This window comes from Physcomitrium patens, chromosome 11 (assembly GCF_059467195.1).
Source record: "Physcomitrium patens ecotype Gransden chromosome 11, ASM5946719v1, whole genome shotgun sequence".
Lineage (NCBI taxonomy): Eukaryota > Viridiplantae > Streptophyta > Bryopsida > Funariales > Funariaceae > Physcomitrium > Physcomitrium patens.
In genome coordinates this window covers 11,867,776-11,879,842 of record NC_143420.1, presented here as the reverse complement: position 1 = coordinate 11,879,842, position 12,067 = coordinate 11,867,776, and the positions used below count along the sequence as shown (strand labels likewise).

The 12,067-nt window shown below is 34.3% G+C and overlaps 1 protein-coding gene across 2 annotated transcripts; it reads right to left on the bottom strand.

Annotated features, from left to right (window-relative positions):
* Nucleotides 1-237: 237 nt before the first annotated feature.
* On the bottom strand, nt 238-5,712 carry LOC112288567 (alpha,alpha-trehalose-phosphate synthase [UDP-forming] 5). Of its 2 annotated transcripts, none has more exons than XM_024532854.3 (5): nt 2,463-5,712; nt 1,967-2,291; nt 1,485-1,805; nt 953-1,040; nt 238-748 (listed from the first exon to the last, which is right to left on the bottom strand). In XM_024532854.3, exons 1-3 carry the CDS (start codon nt 4,490-4,492, stop codon nt 1,485-1,487), a joined length of 2,676 nt encoding a protein of 891 aa, XP_024388622.1. In that variant the 5' UTR covers nt 4,493-5,712; the 3' UTR covers nt 238-748; nt 953-1,040. The 2 variants fall into 2 exon arrangements, with proteins under 2 accessions (XP_024388622.1, XP_024388623.1); XM_024532855.3 differs by having other exon boundaries at nt 238-751; nt 2,463-5,235.
* Between the last annotated feature and the right edge of the window lie 6,355 nt (nt 5,713-12,067).

The following is a 12,067-nucleotide window of genomic DNA, read 5'->3' as shown; positions in this document are numbered from 1 at the left end:
CAAGACTATTTGCGTATTCCAGGAATACCGATCGAGACTTCACTTTTAAAGGTCTGAAAATACGCAGGATCAGAATTAGTGAAAAATGAGGCCCTTCGTCAAAAACAATTTCAACCATTCTATTCCCCATTTACAGTTACAGATTTTGTCCGTTGAAAAACAGGTAAAACGGAACAATCATCGCATAAAAGACGATACCAATATACATAACCCAAAAGAGCATTCCAGGATACCATCTTCCTTCAAAGTTTCAAACTATTAGCGCACTGTTTACTCCAATAATGAGCCGCCATATACAGCTGGGTGTAAAAACTCCGCATTTGCAGAACAGACAGCCGATTTGCTGAGGAAATGGAGTGTATAGCATCGAAAAATTTCATCTACTTTGTTGATCATGCTGAAATAAAAGCAGAGACTAAGCGTTTATGAACAAAAAAAAACCTACTTGCAACAAACAATATTTCCAAAATCTTCTGAAAGAAGCCTCTGCACAGATTGTTGGGGTGACGGAGTAACAAAGCCAACACTGAAACAGAATCCTTAACCATCCTAAGACAAGGCAATGAATGTAGAAAACCGACGTCATTCTTCTCGTGCGAAGAATCACTCGGTCGATCTGTCTATTTGCAATCAATCATATCCTTGAGCAACGGCCTGGTTTCCAGCACTGATAGCAGCGTTTAGCAGCCATTTTTTAATAAGCTTGCACTCACCGCTGTCGCTGCACCAGCTACATTCCTGCTCCCACCTACTGACACCAAAACCGATAACCAACCCACTAATCAAAAAAGTTACAGAAATATGACCTCACACAAAGCGGTTTGATTTGAAATATAATTTAAATATACACACCGCTGCACAAGTGATACCATAAACTAAAAAAATAACTTTAAATGTAAATCAGCGAAGACACTTCCAAAAGGAACAAAACCAGATAGTAAATGTGACATACCTGAAGCATATAACTGCATGATATCTATAAAGAGGATGTTTTCTTGTTTAAATCTAATACCTACTCTTATCAGCTTCTACAGAGCCACCTGCATAACATAGAAAGATGGAAAGTGCGGACATGAGAACAACACAGTAATTAAAATCAAGTTAGTAATTGCAACTACCACAAAAAGAACTATACATGAAACATTCATTATCAAAAAAACATTAGCATCGCTTCCCCGTCTGCTTGACCTGAAGAGCAGTTTATCGTTTCCAGCGAAAATTTAGAAAACGTTAAAATCCCACAAGAATCCCCAACAAATTTAAGAATCGACCCTTTGAATTGACCCTCGGAGACTACTACTTGCCACTGAAATCGGTAAACTGCGTTGTCAAATTAATATATACTGTATTCAACTCAAACATTATGACCTATAACACCAAGGTCATTACCACCGCATGGTCTACAGAATCATAATACTTATCTCGATGATACGCTACAATAGAGTTCACATCACATCAAATGCAACCTGAACAATAGGACTCACCTAAATATGAAGGGATGAGAAATCGGAAAGCTGAGGAAGCGACGAAGCAGAAGGCCTACTTGAGGCATTTGCCAACCCCTGTAGCATCTTGATCACCTCCACTACATCATCTAAATAGTACTTGGCTTTACTGGGTTTTTGACCCACAGTGCATGCGAATACCTCAGCAGAAGGAGCATGATCCATGAGAGACTCGATACTCTCAAACATGTCCTCGTCTGACCGATCATCACCAACACAAAGCACCATATCTGGCAAGGATCCATGTTCCTTCTCCATCATATAGAGCAACTTCTCCACTACAACGCCCTTACTCACGCCCTGATATGCAAAATGGAAACAAGTTCATCAACGCTATAACATGCATAAGCACCCATCTTGTGCTCACTCAAAAACCATTACTGAAATCCGGAAAAAAGAGCTCACAAACAATGTTCCGTGATTCATCATTAGAGGACCTACACTTGAATTCTGCTGCGTACCTGTGGTGTAACCTCCACAATGTGCGCACCACTCTTTACCGTGACTGGTTCATTCGCCAATACACTTTCTAGATGATCTTGCAACTCTTTGGCTTGCCAAGCTCCGAAGTCAGAGTCTGCAAATCGATGATTCCACACTAATGCACTTTCTTTGTCCTCAATGTAAGATCCATCTGTTGACTCCGTATAAAGTTGCATGACTGGCTTTACAACCAGTTTCCAATCGAAGCTCATGATCGGCACTTCACGCTCTACGAGATTCAACCGGTCCCACTCTGAGACACTGTGCAATCTGCAAGTAGCCCAGTCGGAATCCCGACTCCACCTATGAAGAATTTCAGATTGTCGTTAACAGATAGTCGGATTAGGAGAGAACGAGTCGCGGACGCTGAAAAGCCTCACAAAAACCAAAAACCGACAGTGTTTCCTCAAGCATGCCACACAATGGCCAAAAGAGCAAGCATAAATTGATTCAGAGAAATGAGTATATCTGCACCTGTAGAAGTATCCATGTTCAGCAGCAAGACCTAGTTTCTCACAGGAACTGAACCATTCCGCAAGCTTCGACCGTTGACGACCACTAACGATGAACACCACATTATTAGGGTCGCTGCAAAGTGTATTCAAAAGATCCAAAACTTCAGGGCTGGGGCTTTCTTTGTGTGATGTAGGCATCACTGTACCATCATAGTCCAAAAGTAAGGCTCTGCGGACACTCCTCTTGTATGCGGAAACAATGAGCTCAGTGCGCAGCTTCTTGAAGCTAGGATCCAGGGCTACAACCCGGAAACTTAGCCCAAAACCTATTCCATAGCACCGACGTTTAAAGTTGTCATTGCAAGTTCTCTGCAAATCCGAGATATAGGTTTTCGCCCAATATGCAACGTCGTGTGTGCTCACGTATCTGTAGTGCTTCTCATGCCGCAGGTGCTTCTCTTGATCTTTCGTCGTGATCGCAACATTCATAGCCTCAGCAACCATCTCAATGTTCCATGGATTCACCCGAATTGCACCACTCAAAGATGGTGAGCATCCAATAAACTCGGACACTATTAACATGCTTTTCTTAGCCGAAGAGTCGTTAAGATGATTTTCCGATCCCGCCAGCCGAGGAGAGCCTTCCCTACACACTATATACTCATACGGAATGAGATTCAGACCATCACGCACTGCAGTCACAATGCAGCACTCTGCGATTGTGTAATATGCAATCCGCTCAAAAAGTGGCACATGAGTCTCCACCAAGACAATCGGCTGATAGTTCTCAAACCCATACTCTTCGTTGACTCTATCAGCAATTGCATGAGCTTCATTCTTGGCCTCTTCGATATCCTTGCCTTTGCCCCTCGCAGGATTAGCAATCTGCACCATGACAACCTGTCCTCTCCACTGTGGATGTACCCTGAGGAGCTCTTCCATAGCCAAGAACTTCAACCCAATGCCTTTGAATATGTCCATATCGTCCACACCGAGAAGCACAATCCTGCCCTTATATTTCTCCTGGATCTCCCCAATGCGCCACTTCGTATCGGCAAGTTTCAGGCTCGCATCGAACTGGCCCATGTGGATGCCCACGGGCATGATCTTAATACCCACTGAGCGGCCATAATACTCTACTCCAATACTGCCCCTCTTGGACACGAACTCCAGGCCCAGCATACGACTACAACAGGATAAAAAGTGCCTCGCATAATCGAATGTATGAAACCCTATCAAGTCAGCATTCAATAGAGCCCTCAGTATCTCATCCCGCACCGGCAGAGTCCGATAAATCTCGGATGAAGGGAACGGGCTGTGCAAAAAGAACCCAAGCTTCACTTTGTTGAATCGCTTACGTAAAAAGGTAGGCAAAGCCATAAGGTGGTAATCATGCACCCACACATAGTCATCGTCAGGACTAATGACCTCCATCACCTTGTCAGCAAAAATCTTGTTGACGGATACATATGCTTGCCACCACATGCGATTGAATCGACCTCCATGCTCAGGACTAAGGGGTAGAAGATAATGGAATAGGGGCCACAACGTCTGCTTACAAAACCCGTGATAAAACTTGGATTTCAGTTCTTCGGGAAGAAAAGCTGGTACGCAATTAAAATTCTCAAGAAGGGTGGCAGCAACCTCATCCTGATCGGGTCCATCGATTTCCACCTTCAAACATCCTACGTAGACAACCTCCATTCCAGCCGGTAATCCATCTTTAAGCTGCCAAAGCAGCGAGTCTTTGTCCCACTCGAATATGTAGCTGTTTCCACTCGGATGAGGATGAGCGTTCAGCGGCAACATGTGCGCCACAACAAGCATGCGATTCTCGTCCGACATTCCGAATGACTCAGTGTTGAAGATCCCATCGCGGTGCCCGACAGGCCTGTCGTCATCATGATTGGTTCCGCCGGACGGCCCACCAGTGATGGCCGCACGCGACGAGCGGCCACCACTCGATCGAGTGAGGCCCAAGGAAGAATCACTGGATATTGTGGAATCCTCATTCAGATCCAGAAGATTACTATACGACCTTGAAACCATCGTTATACTTCCAATACGTTGTCTAATTCACCGACGCTTCATCACACTCTACACACGTATAGCACACAAGGACGGCGTAGGATTGATAATTCCACGACTTGCACCACCGTCCACGTCAACACAGCTGGGAACACGAAAGTACGTTGCGCTTCATCCAAGACGATTCAGGTAAAAACCTACAAAAGTTGGGTAGCGTATGTCAACTACTAGCTACAACGCCAACACGAGATTTCACCCACTTGCACACGCGGTCTACGCACCCCGTCTCCCTCCATGAGGTACTTGAGCAGCCAATCCTCCTGTTTCACTATAACCGCAGCGCACAAGAAGGGGGCCAGATTCTCTAATCCACTGAACAGGAGGGATCTGTCCCTAAAACCTAAATCAGGAGACTTCAAACAACTTCCCCAAATGTGACACAGCGGTGGCGGAACTGAATTTTTTCACTAAGAAAAGCCAGATCGGCAGAAACGAGGCCTTGGAAATGGAAAACCCTAGAGGAACCTCACCAGCGGCAGGGAGGAAAGCGAGCAACAAGCGCTAAAAGAACCGAGAGAAAAAAATTAAAGAAAAATTAGAGGGGAAAAAAAAAAAAAAAAAAAAAAAAAAAACTATCGTCGACAACAGAGGTACCCACGAAGACGACTGCACAACAACCATGCGGCAACCAGCCAAGGAAGTCCGGTTGGCTTCAAAGCTTTGATCGCGAGAAGCGCGTTGCAGCGAATTGGAATGAATGTTAGAGCGAGATGCGCTAGTAAACACCCCAGGGGGGTGAGCGGAACTCCCTCGAAAATGTCGTAATGAAGGAGAGAGACAGAAAGAGACAGCGAGTAGTAGAAGAAGATGAAGAAGAAGAATGGAGACACGAGGGAGGGAGGACACAGGCCAGCAAGTTGACAGAGAACGGGGAGGGGAGCGGAAAGAGGCAGGGGCAGAGCTGGGCAGACGAGGGCAGACGTTGAACGAGGCACGAGGGAAGGGGTGGGGTGTGAGGGTGGGGAGGGAGAGCTGTGAAGAAGAAGAAGAAGATAGACTGCTACTACGAGTGCTGGTGTGTCAAGAGACAACAACCCCCATGGGACACACAGACAGACAGACAGAAGAGAATAGCAGCAGCAGGCAGGGAAAATAGGAAGGAAAAATAGGAAAATAGGAAGGAATAGGAATCGGGAAGGAATACGAAGGAACCGGAAGAGACAGACAGCGCGCGAGAGAGAGAGAGAGAAACAAGGAGCCAGACAGAGAGATAGACACAGATGAGAGGCGGGCTGGGGGGGCGGAGGGGCCCGCCAGGCCGGGCCCAGCATCCTCCCCACCCGGCATTGCGCTGATTCGGGGGGGGGGGTGGGGCGCTGCTGCGCTGGAGCTTCGCTGCATCCGGATAAGGCTGCTGAGCTGTACTCCCCCCCACCCGTTTCCTCTCTCTCTCTCTCTATCTCTAATGCAGTACTACTACTACAACTACTACTGCGACTATTACTTCCGCGCTCCTCCTTTTCCACCTTCGTTTCTTCCCTTCCTTATTTGCGTCTTCTTCTCTATTCTCTTCTTCTCCCCTTTGCCCTTTTCTCCTTTTTCCTCCTCCCCCGTTCCTCTATTTTTTGTTATTATGTATATATATCCATCCATCCCTTCGTCCCTTCCCTTTCCCATTTTTCCACTCTCTCTCTCTCTCTCTCTCTCTCTCTCTCCTCTGCTGTGCATTCAATTCCGGTTCTGGTGGTCATCGTCTTCGTCGTCGTTGTCTTCTTCTTCTGTTTTGTCATTTCGCTTCGTGTGCCGTCTCCCCCCCCCCTCCACGTAAGGCATGACATATATTATGATTATTATTGTTATTGTGGATATAGGTATATATATTATTCTGGATATGTCTATATATAGATATATAGATATATATTGCAGCTCCATCCACACTCACACTCTACATAATGGATGATGATGATGATGATGATGCCTCATTCCCTACCGTTCTGATGCAAATGATGCTCTCTCTCTCTCTCCTCCATTCATCGTCGTCGTCGTCGTCGTTGTATACGATTTTAGCACCGTCTTTAGTACTTATACGTATGGAAGCTGGTCGCACCAACAACACCCCCCTTTTTTTTTCTCTCTCTGTCTCTCTCTCTCTCGGATTCCTCCTCCTATTGTTTAACATAAACAACTGTTACTAGAAATAATATTAATAATATCATGTGTTCACCGTTACTGTGTGTCGCTTCTATCCACTATTCCATGTCAATCGCCTCACAATACAACACATAGACAGCATCATACTTGTGTATTAATGGTCGTGTCAATACTTGTTGCTCTCTTCGTTCATCATGAAACATTTTTATTGTATTTTATTTCTTGTTTCAACCTTTTGCATTCCTCTTTTTTTTTTTTTTTTTTTTTTTTTTTTCCTTTTTCTTTAGAGTATTGATACCGACTGTTAGCTAGTTTGATAAAAATATAGTATTCAAACTGAACAAATCAACAAGATGATGGTTTCCACTTTTCTTGGTTGTATGTGTTTGAAAGCAGATATTAAATGGCTTTTTCAAAATAGTTATCTTTGTGATTCTCTCTCTCTCTCTCTCTCTCTCTCTCTATATATATATATATATATATACATGTGTGATTTTTGTAAATTATAATCTTGTAAGGTACTCATGTGTATTTCAAAAAGTTTTATAAGAAATTTAAATTATAATAAAACATAAATATTTTTTAATGATTTTTAAAAGACATAATTTCAAAGAAGAAATAAAAAATAAAGCATGCTCATATTATTACTTATTTTTTCATATTTATATTTCAATAATGGATTTAGAAATACCACACATCACATTCAAATAAATGAACAGTAGGATATTAAAACAAAATTAGATTTAAATTGGAAATCAGAGGCACCAAGTTTATCCTCATATTTATTTCTAAACATTTTATTCTATTTCATTTGATTTAATTGTTAGACCTTTTATTCCTGGTTTTAAAATTTACAGTTTGCTAGTGCTTCAATCATTTAATAACGGTTATGATGCATAAATAGGTTTTAATTAGTTCTGATTATGTCAATGAAAACATAAGAATAATATAAAAAAGTAATCCGTTTATTACATTCTAAAATTTAAAATATTAGATAATAAATAATTGATGATGTAAAATATTACATGATAATTTTTTTTTAAATATTCATATTTTGATGTTTTTAAAATTTGATACTATGTCGCAAATTAGAAAATAGAAATTATTTTTCTGCGAATTATATATATATATATATATATATATATATATATACAATAAATGACATTGTGAAGAATTTTAAATAATTTAATAAACCTGTCAACCTCATTAAAAATGTCAATTTCGGAATCTAAGTGTTACTGTAGATTTAGATTATTGATGCAGTTTTCCTGTACAAATATGTTATGATTAATTCATATCATAAACACTATTTTCATAATGCAAATAATCATAATAATAATAATAATAATTTATGTCAATATTTTGTAAAGATTCACAAGAAATAATATTGTATAAAACTGGTAGATGTTTGAAAATGACCAGAAAATGTTATCAATAACAAATTGTTAATGTAGGTGTATACATACATACATACATACATTACAATTGCGCTTAGAAGTTAAAACTCATAGAACTTTGAAAATGTATATGTTACTCATTGCCCATCGCAAGTAAAAGAAGAATCCACTCATTTTTGGAAAATTACAGGATTGAAGAGAACCATTAGTGAATCTTAAAGTGGCAATCTAAATAGAATCAGAGGAATTTTTTTTATAACAGTTCTTTACAATATATAGGGAGTTCTATTTATAAACGTACTGTGGACAAATATTAACAACCAACATATACATTTTTCTGCATCAACTTTTCAAGTTTAGATATTTTCCACTTTCATTGCTCCAAAGTCATTAAATATTTTTATGGCATGATTTAGAGGAGGTAGTACCTTATGAGTATTTAACATTTGTATATGCCAATTTATCAATTTTGGCAATGTTGCACTTTAACTATGATTATATTTTCTACTGAAGCAGTATATATAAATTTAAGAGTGTTTTGAGTTTAGAAAGAGGCAAATTAAGAGAGTACACTTAATGTTGTTTATTAATACAAAAGAATCATTTGATGTGTAATTTTTTAAATATATATATATATATATATATATATATATATATATATGATTACATTGTTCTTAATTAAAAATACATTTAAGCTCTCAATGCAAAGTTTTTTTTTTATTTCTTTTTAATGAATAAATTGATAAAAATAGAATCATTTATTAAAATAGAAGTAAAAGTTTTTAATATCCATAGTTTGTTATTAAATTTTTATGCATATATATATATATATATATATATATATATATATATATAAATTAATTAGATTACATGTAAATCACCTTTAATTTAAAGTTATAAACTATTTGTTCATAAATTTAAAATACATTGTGTTTTAATCATTAAAAAAATTACATTTTTATATTGGGCTATATTAACATACAGTATCTATATAAGATAGAAATTTATTTCTATATTTGGATTTTAAGAATTTTTAGAATTTGAAACACTATCAACTAAAATTACTAGAATTTAAGTTTAAGTAATATGATTTAAAATATATATTATAGGATTTTAAAGCAAGAAATTTATAATAAGTTGCCTTTTTAAGACATGATAATTTAAAAATAGAAATTTAAATTTTTAGATCTTAGAAATAAAATGGATATTTTTTATTTTTTATAGAAAATATTTTATAAAGAATAAGATTTATGCAATGTTCTAAAAGATTTATTTTTTATTTGCAAATGGTGTTTTAAAAAATCGACTTTCTTTACACCAATTTCCTTATTTATTACTTTTCTAAAATATAAAATTTAATGTAATCACTCTTTGAGGAAAAAAAATACATCTAAATTTTTTATTCACCTAAATATATAATTTTTTAAAGCTATTTTGGAAATAAATTAATATTTGATATTAAAGATTAAAAATAATATAAAACTACTAATAAATAAAATATATTTAATTACAAATTTTAAATAAATTTATTATTTGATTTTTAAAAGATTTTAAATTTTTTTATTAAAAAATTAATTAATATTTTTTTTCAAAATATATACAAGGACCTAAATAATAATAATAATAATAATAATAATCATAATATATAATAAATTAATATTGGTATTATTTCTACAAGTTTTTCTACAATTATTATAATCTTCCATCCATCACATGCCACCTTTGTTCAAAGCCTTTCAAATCAATTAAATTTTCTTTGTTTAATATCTTTCAAAGCATTTATTTTATATATTTTTAAATTGGAATAAAAAATATTAAAAATATACATTGAGTAGGTGGCAAGTAGTGGCGGCATCAAAAAAAATTGTTGTAATATTAATGATATCCATAATAAATATATAATAAGTAAATAATAAAAAAATCACCTTGTTTACTAAGATATATATTTTTATTTGTGGTTTTTAATCTATCATCTACTTATATATAGTAAATAGATGAAATTAGCTCCTTAATACCAAAATAATATATAATTTAAAATATTTTTTTATTAAAAATATTTGCTTTATTTTTTTTATTCAAATTGAACCAAAACATAATTATTAGTATTATAGGGTTCCATAAATAATTTATATTATTGTAACATGTTTAATAAATTAATGATACATATATATATATATATATATATATATATTTAATTTGATTAATTATGAATAAAAATAGATAATGTAAAATGTGCAAATAAGAAAGCAAAATGAACTATGTATTTATTTTAGAATAGATTGCTATAAATATGCATTACTAAAGACAAGAATTACTAAAAGAAACTATAAATAAAATATAATAAGGAAAAATATAGATATTTAATTATTATTATGGATTTAATTGAACTAAATAAGTATAAAAAAGAAAAAAAGAAAAGAAAATAAACATATACATGATTGCAAAACATTTCACATGATACATACAAACAATATTTGTAGAAAAGTAGAGCAAATTTGTAACTACAAAAGATATTGTTACAAGCAAGAAGTTAAGGAATAGATAGTAATAATGCTAAGAGTTCTAATATTTATTAATTCTATTGTTAAATGTTGGAATTTTTTTCTATAATATTATTGATTTAATTGATTGCATTAATATTGATAATATCATTTTATACAAGATCATTAATTATTTAAAAATAAAACAAAAGTCATTTAATTATTCTAAAAATAAAAAAGAAATCCAATAAAAGTAATGCTAAAAAGTAGTTGTATCAAAAATCAAATGGATATTGTGAAAATAATAAGGTAAATTTTTTTCTATTATTAGTTATATATTTAAAGATTATTTATGATATTATTTTATTATATATATATATACATATATATATATATATATATATATATATATATATATATATATATATACCCAAATTAAAGAAGTAGATAGAAATAAGTGGATTTGATAATATCTTATAGAGAAGCTTTTTATAAGAATTATAGATTTAGATTGGACTTTATACATGTTTGTAGGTAATTGATAGGTTAAAAATTTGGCCAACAGATTAATTATGTATTGCACATGTTTGTGACTTGTGGTACATGTTGGCTATAAAGTGCACATGTAAGAAACTTATCTTGCAAGTTAAATACATGTTTTTTAAGTTAGACATAAGTTGGAGATCCTATAGAATATTGCCACATAATTCCAAGTTATATAATATATATAGAGGCAAGATTGAAGCTTTTTTCATTGTTTTCAATGTCTTTTTTATTCTTATTTTTGTTTCAAGAATTTTTAGGATTTCTTGTTTTTTGCAATAGATATTCTAGTCTTAATATTATACCATCTTGAGTAATTATCTACTCTTTTTTAGTGACATAAGAGTATATTAATTCTTTGGTTCTTTGCAATTCATGTGTATGATAGTTTAGTAAAAATGTCAATTTTCTATTTTTATTTTATTTAAAAAGTAAATGAGCTATCCTAATTTTTTTCTTATATTTAAAGTTTGCAAACAATAAATCTTTAAATTAATTTATTTTTAATTTTTTAATATTTTATTTTATTTTATAGAAAATAAACTACTTTTTTTAGTAGAAATTTTTATTTGATATTAGAATTTGTGGATTATCTTCATTTAATTTGACTTTTGGATTTATTAAAGTTATGTATTATATAAATAAAAAAAAGATTATAGATGCTATACTTAATGGAAGTAAAAATAGATTATAATTATTGTAAATCTTCATGAGCTTGTCAACATTCTTAGAGTAGAAATTTCATGTATTATCAACATCAACCATAGAAGTATTATTCCTAAGTTTATAGAAGAAATCAACAATGAAGTTTAATATCTATACAAAAAAGTTGTGTAGTTGAGAGAAGTAAGTAGATCACCCTCACAATTAAAACTAAATAGTCTTGCTACTAGAAGTATAAAAGAGGCAAGGATTAATATGTTGGAAATTATTTTGGAATAATATCAAAATTTTGAATATTTCTACAATAAATCAAGTTCTATCTAAACTTGTATTCTTTCTAATATATTAATGAATTTACTCAT